Source organism: Medicago sativa, chromosome 4 (genome assembly GCF_051527215.1).
Source record: "Medicago sativa cultivar Bolivia chromosome 4, Bolivia_mono, whole genome shotgun sequence".
In the NCBI taxonomy this organism is placed as follows: Eukaryota; Viridiplantae; Streptophyta; class Magnoliopsida; order Fabales; family Fabaceae; genus Medicago; species Medicago sativa.
In genome coordinates, this window is record NC_140752.1 from 6697025 (window position 1) to 6710000 (window position 12976).

General features: G+C 35.4%; 2 protein-coding genes across 2 annotated transcripts; both read left to right on the top strand.

The window, feature by feature from the left end:
- The first annotated feature begins 284 nt into the window (after nucleotides 1-284).
- LOC146925838 (coatomer subunit beta-1-like) lies at nucleotides 285-5852 on the top strand. Its single transcript, XM_085758291.1, has 4 exons — nucleotides 285-2457; nucleotides 2757-3269; nucleotides 4947-5032; nucleotides 5335-5852. The coding sequence occupies exons 1-4, from the start codon at nucleotides 409-411 to the stop codon at nucleotides 5540-5542; spliced, it is 2856 nt and encodes a 951-aa protein (XP_085614417.1). The 5' UTR covers nucleotides 285-408; the 3' UTR covers nucleotides 5543-5852.
- Nucleotides 5853-6610: 758 nt separating this feature from the next.
- Nucleotides 6611-8942, top strand: LOC146925839 (exocyst complex component EXO70A1-like). Its single transcript, XM_085708051.1, has one exon. It carries the CDS (start codon nucleotides 6770-6772, stop codon nucleotides 8786-8788), a length of 2019 nt encoding a protein of 672 aa, XP_085564177.1. The 5' UTR covers nucleotides 6611-6769; the 3' UTR covers nucleotides 8789-8942.
- Nucleotides 8943-12976: the final 4034 nt, after the last annotated feature.

The window sequence follows — 12976 nt, forward strand, 5'->3', positions numbered from 1 at the left end:
ATTAGCTAGTCCAATTTACAATTTTTAATACCTTGTTATCATCAAAACTCTTTGAGGTTCATTGTTAAACACATTTTGTTCCAACAAGATGCCGTTGTGATCAAACATAATTTCCATGTGTTTTTTTAGCAAATGATAAGTGGGAAAATCAATTATCATTTCCAACAGTAATCACCATTAAGCCCATTCAGGCCCATCTAATAATCCATTTCCACCATTTCAGAAAAAAAAACGAAAATTACGAGATCTGCTTTTTAAATCCAAAATCATCTTCTTCATTCTTCACACTTCACACTCTCTCCCATAATCACATCACAGTGAGATCTGAATCTCTCTCTCACTCTCTCCATAACCGATCTCTCAATTTCTTCAGATCAAATCAGATCTGAAACCTTGAAACCTTCAACAATGGAGAAATCATGCAGCCTCATCGTTCACTTCGACAAAGGAACACCAGCACTCGCAACCGAAATCAAAGAATCTCTCGAAGGAAACGACGTCGCTGCAAAAATCGAAGCTCTCAAAAAAGCAATCATGCTTCTCCTTAACGGCGAAACCATTCCTCAACTCTTCATCACCGTCATCCGTTACGTCCTCACTTGCGACGATCACACCGTTCAAAAACTCCTCCTTCTTTACCTCGAAATCACCGATAAAACCGATTCTCGCGGTAAAGTTCTCCCTGAAATGATCTTAATCTGTCAAAATCTTCGTAATAATCTTCAATCACCGAACGAATTTATTCGCGGTGTTACTTTACGATTTCTGTGTAGAATTAACGAATCTGAGATCGTTGAACCGTTGATTCCTTCGATTTTATCGAATCTGGAGCATCGTCATCCTTTCGTGAGGCGAAATGCTGTTCTCGCTGTTATGTCTGTTTATAAGCTTCCTCAAGGGGAGCAGTTGCTTGATTCTGCTCCTGAGATTGTTGAGAAATTTCTTGTTTCGGAGCAAGATGCTTCCAGTAAGAGGAACGCGTTTTTAATGCTGTTTTCGTGTGCGCAAGATCGTGCTGTGAATTATCTTTTTACGAATATTGATAGGATCATTGATTGGGGGGAACAGTTACAAATGGTGGTTTTGGAATTGATTAAGAAAGTTTGTAGGAATAATAAGGGGGAGAAAGGGAAATATATTAAGATTATTATTTCTTTGTTGAGTGCTAATTCTACTGCTGTTGTTTATGAATGTGCTGGTACGCTTGTTTCGCTTAGTTCTGCACCGACCGCGATTAAAGCGGCTGCGAATACTTATTGTCAGTTATTGCTTTCTCAGAGTGATAACAATGTGAAGCTTATTGTGCTTGATCGGCTTAACGAGCTCAAGAGGGATAATAGGGAGATTATGGTTGATATGGTTATGGATGTGCTTAGAGCACTTTCGACGCCTAATCATGATATTAGGAGAAAGACTATTGATATTGCTCTTGAGCTTATTACGCCGAAGAATATTGATCAGGTTGTTATGATGCTTAAGAAGGAGGTTGTTAAGACGCAGAGCGGGGAGCATGAGAAGAATGGGGAGTATAGGCAGATGTTGGTGCAGGCAATTCATACTTGTGCTATTAAGTTTCCGGAGGTGGCGAGTACTGTTGTGCATTTGTTGATGGATTTCTTGGGAGATACAAATGTTGCGTCTGCTATGGATGTGGTTGTTTTCGTGCGGGAGATTATTGAGACAAACCCTAAGCTGCGTGTTTCTATCATCACTAGGCTTTTGGATACTTTCTATCAGATTCGGGCTGCTAGGGTTTGTTCTTGTGCTCTGTGGATTATTGGTGAGTATTGTTTGTCTCTTTCGGAGGTTGAGAGTGGAATTGCAACTATTAAGCAGTGTCTTGGTGATCTTCCCTTTTACACCATCTCTGAGGATGGAGAGGGTCAGGAGACATCAAAGGCTGTGCAGCAGGTGAACTCGACCACTGTGTCTTCTAGGAGGCCTGCGATTCTTGCCGATGGGACCTATGCTACCCAGAGTGCTGCTCTTGAGACTGCCATGTCACCGCCTACCCTTGTGCAGGGATCTCTGTCTTCTATTGGGAACTTGAGATCTCTGATTCTTTCGGGTGATTTCTTCCTTGGGGCAGTCGTCGCATGTACACTGACAAAGCTTATCTTAAGGTTGGAAGAGGTTCAGACCTCAAAAGTTGAAGTTAACAAGGCAACTTCACAGTCCTTGTTGATCATGGTCTCAATGCTGCAGCTTGGTCAGTCTTCAGTTCTTCCACATCCAATTGATAATGATTCTCATGACAGGGTCGTCCTTTGCATTAGATTGCTGTGTAATACTGGTGATGAGATAAGGAAGATATGGCTGGAATCCTGCAGGCAGAGCTTTGTGAAGATGCTCGCGGATAAGCAGCGCCGTGAGACCGAGGAGATTAAAGCAAAGGCACAGATTTCCAATGCACAGCCTGATGACCTCATCGACTTTTATCACTTGAAGAGCAGAAAGGTATGATGGTTGTATTTTATTTGCTCCTTTTTCTAAGAATGGTATAGTTGAATCATTGTTTCATTAGATTCCTTGAAGTTTTTGTTTTGCATGTTTTCGTCATTTCTAGTGATTGAACTATTTTGTTGCTTTTATACCTATATTTGTCGAGTCGTGGTATTTCTTGAATTCGTCAGATAAAGTTTAGTGTTTTGTCAGTTGGGGGTAACTTATGTCGATGATTTATGATTCCGTTATGTGCTCAGTACACTTACTCATCTGGTATTCATTCAAATGTTCAATCTGTCTATGCTTTTCAGGGTATGAGCCAACTTGAGCTCGAAGATGAGGTGCAGGACGATCTTAAACGTGCCACTGGAGAGTTTACAAAGGATGCTGATGATGCAAATAAACTTAATCGCATTCTTCAGCTCACTGGGTTCAGTGATCCTGTCTATGCTGAAGCATATGTAACAGTGCATCATTATGACATTGTCCTTGATGTTACTGTCATCAACCGGACCAAGGAAACTCTCCAGAATTTATGTTTGGAGTTAGCAACTATGGGTGATCTCAAACTTGTTGAGCGTCCACAAAACTACACTCTGGCTCCAGAATCAAGCAAACAGATCAAGGCCAACATCAAGGTTTCTTCCACTGAAACTGGAGTTATATTCGGTAATATAGTTTATGAGACATCTTCAAATGTTCTTGAGAGAACAGTTATTGTTCTAAATGACATTCATATTGATATCATGGACTATATTGCTCCTGCATCTTGTGCTGATGTGGCCTTTAGAACTATGTGGGCTGAGTTTGAGTGGGAAAACAAGGTATATACCTCTCCTCCTTCTCTCATTTGTTATATTTTTATATATAATATAAAAGTTGAAAAAGATTATGGTTCTACCTTTTACTGCTTATTTCGATCCCTGGGCCCCATTTTTCCATTTTAAAAATTGCATGAAAAACAACTTCTAGGTACTTTAGATTCATGATTCATGGTAATCTCTATTATTGGGCTGTTGCCCCCTGTGCTCTTAAAGTTATATTGTTTGATATAATCCTGACATCGTTCTGTTTGCAATATATGCTTCGATGATGGTATATTAATGGTTGGGCGTAATCTATGATTCTATTTTCATATTGAACTAATGAAGTTGGTGTACTTGTATTAATAATTTTTTTTCGTGGTTATTGTTAATTTTGTCTTGATTGCATTGAAGTTTGAAACCAACTTCTGTACGTGTACTTTCCACCTTGGTAAAATTGTAAGATGATACATCAGAGAAAAACACGCAGAATATTTAGTCCCCTAGTAGTAGCCTAATGGTATATGTATAAGCTGTAAGAATTTCTAGGTTTATCTTTTATCCTGTCATTGCACCCAAAAAGTAACATGCCGAATCTTTATATTGTTGTCTCTGTTGAGTAAATTGACCTTTGTGTTGTGTGTTCCCTATATATATGATTTATCCTAAGAGACGATAACAATAATGAGGTAATTTATATGCTGCTGCTCCTACTCCTCTACGTCTCTATTTGGGTGTGAAAGGAGAGGTAGATCTCGGTGGTGTTTGCATTTCACTGAGTTAGGAATAAGATACTGAATCTTGTATCAATTTTCTAGTTTATATATCTGTTATAATGTGTGATGCTGCTGTCTGGGTTATTGCCCACTTTGAATAGCTACAGGCATGAGTATCACATCCCACAGTATGAGTGATATGCTGATAGATATGGATTTTTTTTTAATTTTTTTTATACACTGATGCTTTTCTGGCAAGGTACATTAGTATATTACAGTATCACAGTTTTTTTTAATTAAATGGATATTTGTAAATACAAAATATTCAATGAAACATATTCGAAACAGATATCTGTATCCGCATTAACAACATAAAATTATTTTCTAAGACAAATTTGGGGTTGAATAAGTATTGACTATTGTAATAACTAAATGAATTATTAGAAAGACTTGTGTCCTAAATAAAACAAAAAATAGGAAAAGAAATACAAAAATATTGACTATTGTAATAACTACATGAATGATGGAAATCACCCTAGGCCTCTAATGAGTTCACATGAAGTTTCAGAAGCTGCTCTAATTTTTTTTGCATGAAGGAAGCTATAAATAGGCAGGTTTCTCTTACTGTTTCAATGACTCAATTTGGTCCTGTCTTGATGGGATTGGGAAACTGCCATCTGTAGCTTTCTCAGAATCAGACATGCAATTCATCCAAAAATGAATGAATCACAGCTTAGAGCTATACTCATTGCTCACTTAATTTTTGTAGTTTCCTGCTTAGGGCCTTAGCTACAATCAGTTTACTCATATCAATAATGTTATTCTGTTAGATAAATGTATGTAGTTGTAGTACAGGTATGGTGCCAAATTGGCCATCATCTAGAAGCATGATTGTGACAGGGATATGCACTCAGAATGTGTTTCTGCATTAACTAGATGTTGTATGCGTGATTCTTTTATTAACATCAATTTTATGTCATAGGTTGCTGTAAATACGGTATTGCAAGATGAGAGGGAGTTCCTGGGCCACATTATCAAGTCTACAAATATGAAGTGCCTGACTCCACCGTGAGTTCCTTTAATTTGCGTAAACCTTGTGACTGTTATTGTTGCGTCAGTGCCTGACTATCTACTACCAGAATTCTGTTTTTCTTTTTAAGGAAAAATGTTTTTCAATTAAAAAACATGCCTAAACAATGAAGTGCCCATAACTGATTGTGGGATTCATTAATATTTCTACATTTTATATAATTGCTGTGCTTGATTTGATTTGGTACCCATGCAATTTGTTTAATTTGGTACCCATGCAATTTGTTTAATTTGGTACCGATGCAATTTGTTTAATTTGGTTTTCATTGTCTCTTGTTCAGCTCTGCATTGGAAGGTGAGTGTGGTTTTCTAGCTGCAAATCTGTATGCAAAGAGTGTTTTTGGGGAAGATGCTCTGGTGAATGTTAGCATTGAGAAGCAATCCGATGGTAAATTGAGCGGTTATATCAGAATAAGAAGTAAAACCCAGGGAATTGCTCTGAGTCTTGGGGATAAAATCACTTTGAAGCAGAAGGGAACTGCTCAATAGATGCAATTGTTCCCATTTTCTCTCATGCTTCTATATCTCTGTTTGTTTGTCTTAACAACTTGTGTAGTTTCGGGTGGCAGCTACAGCTTCAAGCTTGGTGTTATTATTGCTTCAAATTCTTGTGACTTTTGGTGGCAGCCAACTCATTAGTTTCAAATTTACCCTTTGAAGTTCCATTTTTGTTTGTATTCTTTACATGGATATTACTCAACAAAATCCTTATTGCCTATATTTTATTTTATGTAGACATGCAATTGGACACCATATATTGATATCATAATCTCAATCAGATGACAATGACTATTTGTTATGGCTGGCCTTATGTTCCTATGTCTTTAGATAATAATGCTAGTTATTGTGTGAATGATTAGTAGGATTATAGCAATTTCTATGCTGTTTCTTTTCACATTCAAAGTTGATCATTTTTAACCTTCAACTTTTTGAGAAAAAACATAAATCAATTCTAAAGAGTGCAACATTGTGTTTTTGTTGTGCTGTTTCTCTTTTCCTGGAAATTTAAGGGGAAATGAGGTTACAAATGTATTATAGTTTTTCACTTGTTTGGTATGACTAAATATATTAAACAAGTTAAACTGAAAAATGATTGTAGATAAATAAACTGTAAATCTTTTAAGTGCAGTTTAGTAGTCATGGGAATATATGTGTAAAAATGATTGTAGGAGTATATCTATAATCATCTTTTTCCTGTACTTCCATTACATAATTTTTGCTGTTAAACTAATAACTTTCCAAATTCTATAATGTTTCTATGCTGTTAGATTCCTGCCAACTTTCCCTCTCAAGAGCACCCCACAATACAATATAGTATTTAAGTTTACGTTGAGGTAATTGAAGCAAGACTTGCATGTCTTAGACTTCAAATCAAACAAGAAAGCTAGGACAAAATGTTGAATAAAATAAATAATTAAATAATTGAGCTAATGAAATTTGTTGAACATAGGGTGCCCAAATTCAAGGAAGTTCTACTGCTTATTGGTTGAGGTTTCTAAAGATGTTTCTTTGCAAGTGAAGTTACCTCCTTTTATTACTACATTTGTTGAGTTTGGTGAAAGAAAGTGGATTGTTAGATTAACAAGAAACCAACAAAGATGTTCTTTTTCAATACACCAAACATCATGTTGAAATCTAATCATATCTCAATACAATCTCAAAAGCCAAACTAGTAATCATTTTAAAAAACAAACATTTAATTTTCGAATCTTTAACATGGAAAGCAAAGAAAACATTGAAGCTACCAGAAAGTTATTAACTTCTAGCTTAGAAACATCAATAGCTATTTCTTCTGCATTAGATGAGTCTAGTTCAAGATTACAGCTTCTTAACCAAAGGTGTTTGTCCTTGCAAGCTTCACTTAAATCCATTTCTATGCAATTGCAAAGTCTTTCATTTTCAGATGTTGAACATGGTATAGACAGTGTTCTATGTTCTGTTTCAGCAGTTCTCAAAGTTTTTCAATGTGTTACTCAATTGGAACATTCTCTTTCAATAGACGCGTGTTCTGATTTACTCACATATGTCTCCAACACAAAGAAGCTTGAAGAATCATTGAAGCTTCTCACTGATAATTGCAAGTTAGCAACCAGTTGGTTGAGAAGTGCTTTTGAGTTTTTACAAGACAAAACAACAATTAGTACCAATGAGTTTTACCCGCTGAATGTAAACAAATCCTTGAGAATATTGCAAGAATTGCAAGCCCTAGAGAACGGCGCACGTGTCGATGGAGGAATTCTCAGTATTGCTTTTGACAAACTAGAGATTGCTTTTCACAAACTTCTAACGGAAATTTCTATGCCTCTTTCTTTGGTTTCATTAACATCACACGTTGATCAACAAAACAACGCCGCGAAGCAAGATTTGAATTTTCCAAGTTCTTTAACACGGAAGTTACAGGTCATCGCCGAGAGATTAAATGCTAATAACAGGCTAGAAAAGTGTCAAATTGTGTATGTTGAAATTCGTGGAACGAATGCTCATCGAAGTTTGAAGACTGTGGACTTAAGCTACCTTAAGTTTTCAATAACTGAGATTGAAGATGCACATGGAATTGAAAATTTGATAGACAAATGGGGAAACCATTTGGAGTTGGTTGTTAAGAAACTTCTAGACGTGGAGCACAAGCTATGCAATATTGTGTTTGAGAAAATTGGTTCAGAAGCATCCATGAGTTGTTTTGCCGAGATTGCTATTGAATCGGGAATACTTTCATTTATCGAATTTGGAAAGATTGTTACTGAGAGGAAAAATGATCCTTTCAAGCTGTTGAATTTGTTGTCAATGTTTAAAGTCTTGAATGATTTAAGACTAAAATTTAATCAACTTTTTAGAGGGGAAGCTTGTGAAAAAATTAGAATTGTGACAAAGGATCTCATCACAAGAATTGTTAATGGTGCTAGTGAGATATTCTTGCAACTCTCAGAACAAGTGAAGTTGCAAAGACCAACATGTCCTCCCTCAGATGGAAGTGTTCCTAAATTGGTAAGTTTTGTCACTGATTATTGTAATAGGCTTCTTAGTGATGAGTATAAGCCACAATTGAATAAGGTTTTGGAAATATATCTTAGTTGGAGAAATGAACTATTTGAAGAGGGTATTGTTGTTACACAAATATATAACATAATTAAGGAAGTTGCAGTTAATTTGGATGATTGGTCAAAAGCCTATGCAGATATCAATTTGTCATATTTTTTTATGATGAATAACCATTGTCATTTCTACAATTTAAAGGGTACTTTAGTTGGGAATATGATGGGAGATTCTTGGTTAAGAGCACATGAACAATATAAAGAGTACTATGCAGCCCTTTATTTGAGGAATAGTTGGGGAAATCTTCAAAATATTCTTGTAGTTTCATCTTCTATGACTTGTCAAGATTTGGTTAAGAGAATGAATGCTTTTAGTCTCGCTTTTGATGAAATGTACAAGAAACAATGTAATTGGATAATATGTGATGACATGTTGAGGGAAAACATATGCAAGCATTTGGTGGAAGGTATTATACCAATCTATAAGGTTTATTTGAAGAATTACATTTTGTCAATTGAAAATGAAGGTGTGGTTAATAAGCATATTATTAAATATACAACAAAGGGTTTGGAAAATGAGATTTGGTCTTTGTTTCAGCCAATGCAGACGAGGAAGAATGATGATAGCATTAAACATATAGATTTGATTAGTAAAATAAAAGAATTTAGCCATCAATTTCGTTTAACATTAGCTGGTTTATAGTTGTGTAATGTGTTATTTTCCTTGTACATGGCAGATGTTATGTTGATCTAACTTACTACTCTTTGAGTGTTTATGTATTTTATGATTCTTATTTTGTGATTTGATATTTGGACACTTTTAATGTTACTAATGTACAATAATTTATTTATTTCTCCCTCTGTGTCATTTGTTTAATTTTAAGTTAGCAAATTTGTTTTGCTTTAACCCTCCAATTCTTCGGTAATTCAAAGTTCAAACATGCTATAAGTATAACATGACCCAAAATTGTTTCAACCAAGAATCGAAACTCATTGATCATTTTAGTTAAATCACTTTATTAAATATGCAATATTTTTTTTTTTTAAATACGAATACTTTTATCAATTTCCCGCACAAAGTAATATATATATTTTTTAACAGCATATTATATTAATGAACGGTGCTACCCACAAGGAAAGTGGAATGAACTCAAAATTACAAAGGAGGAACAAGAACCCCCACGCAGCCAACAGTACAGCACCTACCAAAACAAATAAAACCGCACCTCAAACAGTAAGCACCTAAGATTACATTACCCTCAAGACACAGTTTGGCCAGCAAACTAACACAAACCGAAACCACCCCTAAGAATACAAGAACAAGCAAAGCATTAGCGAGACAAACTCTCTTGGGTTCCAACACCACTCATAAAATAGATAAGACGCTATTTTCGGTCTATTCATACTTCAATGCCAATATATCACTTTGACTTGTTCCACCTAATCATCTACCTCACAGACTTAATTATTAAAAATCCTATCATTCCTCATCTTCAAAATAATCCAAATAACCGCATGCCAAATGAGCCACGCTCCTTTCCTCAATCTCTTCGTGTTCAAAGGACTAGACCAATTTAAAATGTGAATAGTCAAATTGGGGGGAGTTATCAAATTGAATTGCATCCAATTCATTACCCCCCTCCAAACTCGAGCACTCACATTACAATGGAGGAACAAATGAGTAACCGCTTCATCCTCCAAACCACAAAAAACACACCATTTAGAGTCTTCACTTCCCAAGAGCCTTCTCTTTGCAAGATCCACCTTTGTCGGAATACGATCAAGTATCAAAGTCCACGAGAAAGCCAACACCTTAGACGGTGCTTTATTCCTTCAAAGGTCTCTAAAAACCCTCTCTTCCTCCGTTGACACACCTCCCTCTTTAAGACACAAGTTTTGTAGGATTATGTAACTTGACTTGACGGAAAAGCCTCCCCCCTCCTCCGGTTTCCACACCCAACAATCCGGACTATCCCCTAAAATCACCCCTTCCAACCTTTCAATAAGATTATGGAACAAATCACCTTCCCACACAAACAACTCCCTACGCCACTCAAAATTCCACCTCCAACCACCCCTACTTCCACCCCACATTTCCCCCACCTTCCACTCTTGATTACTAGCAATTGAGTATAATCTTGGATAAAGCACACATAGAGGCTCAATTGCTAACCAAGCTTTCTTCCAAAAGAGGGTTCCCATGCCATTCCCCCACCTTCCTAACTAACTCCCGATCAAACCACCTAACCTCCTCCAAGGACATCAAATCTAACCACCAACGGGAGGAATATGACGGCCACCCCTCTCCCTCCATCTCTAACCTTCGACCCACCCTTTTGCACCGTATTTATCAACTAAGACAAATTTCCGAAGCAAATTATCCTCCAATAAGAATCTCCACCTCCATTTAGCAAGAAGACTCAAATTAATATATTAAGAATAAAATATCATTTAACTTTATTTGTTATTTGTCTTCCATTTATCACCTGTCTTCTGTATACTTTCAATTACTTTAATATCATTGTACTTTATAAAAATCAACTTTGTACCAAAGTTTATTATTGATAAGAATATTACTTTTAATTCTATGACACATAAGTAAAATAGTTTTGTATGAAGTACAATGGAAGTAGAAAATCAATATAAAGAATATTAGTAAATAGTTTTGTACCATACATAAGTTTATTTTTTACTATTGAATCAATAATTCTTATCATATCTATTTAATTCGACAACGAGACTTATTGATTCAATGTTAGAAATAAACCTATACATACAAGTTAGAACAACTGTCTCACTTGTGCATCATAGAATAAATTATGTTTGAAACAAAAATATTTTAAGTTTTGCCTACAAATTTGACAGGGATTAGTCACCACTAAACGAAAGTGATACTTCATATCTATAACAAGATTATGCATATACATAAAGAAAATTAAGTAACACATAAAATTTTGCGATTCTCCTATCTCAATCAAGTTTCACCATATACAAGATTTGATTATCAAATTCTTGTCCACCAACTTTTTTGAAAGCAATTTTGTCAATCACAAGTTGCAAAAACAAAGGATTTCATAAAATTCCACAGTGCTCCAGTGCTCCTACACCGCTGTAATTGCTATTAGACAATACTTTTTTTTACTAAATAGTGTATCACAGAACAATTGAGGTTTGTTCAAATTCCACTATGCTATACTGCTTCAATTTGTTCAAAATCCAAATATTGCTCAAAAGAACCATAGGTTGGTATGAGGTGGTAGTTTAATGCAGCAAAAAATATGCTGTTATCTTCATGTAGAATATTTTGAATAATTTTTAAATACTAGAACATATTGTTTAAATGAAATAAGTTAAATATCATCATAGTGTGGTGTGATAAATGCCACCACTTGATATCAGCAGCATCTACAAACAACATCCTAAGCTGAATATACATAACCGTTATACACATATTGTAAAAACAACTAAAAGAGGAAAGTGAAACTCCTTTATTTATAAGTTATAGGGTTCATAAATAACAAGGAGTGCAAGGGGTTTAAAGCACAAAAATATAAATAGCAACCAAAAGAGAAAGGCTTCACAAAAACTTAGAGTGCCAAATCACACCTTCAGCAGAAGAAGAAATCAGGCTTCCATTCTTAGACTGCAGAAATATAGACAACCTCAGTACCTCACTGTCTCACCCAAGTCTTGTGAAATTGTAATACACCAAAGTTGCATTTCCATCTTCAATCTTCAAATGTCCTGCAACAAAAATAGAAATAATAGATATCGAAACAATATCAGACAAAGGATAAGAAACATAATACGTAGGTATAAGCAGAAAGATGCCAAATTTCCACGGAACTTTATATTAATGAGCAATAGAGGGCAAACCATCAGGCATAATTGGAAAAATGGACAAAGAACAATATTAATTAAATATCCACAAATGAAGTGCAGTTAAGCCCTTCAAACTCAGCAACGAGTCAATGAAATGTGAGCAGGGGCGGATCCAGACTTTCATTATACGTGGAGCTAAAATTTCTAGGTCCTTAGATTCACTATACTCAATCCAATCATACAAATTAAACCAATTCTTACAAAATCTACGTCTTTGTCTACCATGATCAGACCAAGGGTAAACGAAATTGCTAGGTTTATAACGACCTTTTTTAAGGTAAGCTTTACGTACCTCATCTTGGATGTTAGGATGATAGCTTGAAATTGGAGACCTAAGTCCTGGATCCGTTTCCAACAAATTGTAATCAACAACTTGAATACCCTCATTGGCCGAGTTAGGTGTAACTTCATTTTGTGGTTCACTTGGATGTCGAGTATTTGATGGTTCTTGACTAGCCGAAGAACTAACTTTGTCTCTAGAAAGCACGGGAAAAAATTTCTTCATCCTATAAAAGTAAAACACACAATCATTGTTACAAGTAAGTAACAAGAATATCACTAGTCATTAAATCATAAACAAATACAAAATACATATATATCGGGATACATTATAACAGCTTCATAGAACTCTTTGTCACATTTGATATAGCAGCATTATCAATTGTTCAATAAAAGATGGCTAGTTCAACCATTACAATTCTTAGTATAGTTTTCTACCTTATGTTCATTTCACAAGGTAGTATTTTCTTCCACAATTTTTGTAAATTATTATTCAAAACTGTCATAATTTTTTTTTGGTGATTATCTCAGGTTATAGCCTATGTTCATTGAAAGATATTTCAGTAACCCAGTATGAGACAGGAGTAGTGGAGAATAAGCCAGAATGGACTGTATATATCTCCAAAAAAATATCATTATGCTCAAAGAAAATTGCTTTTCTGACCCAGCCACTTATTACCATTTCCACTTATTACCTTTGAGAGAGATTGCAATTTAAGAGAGAAAGGGG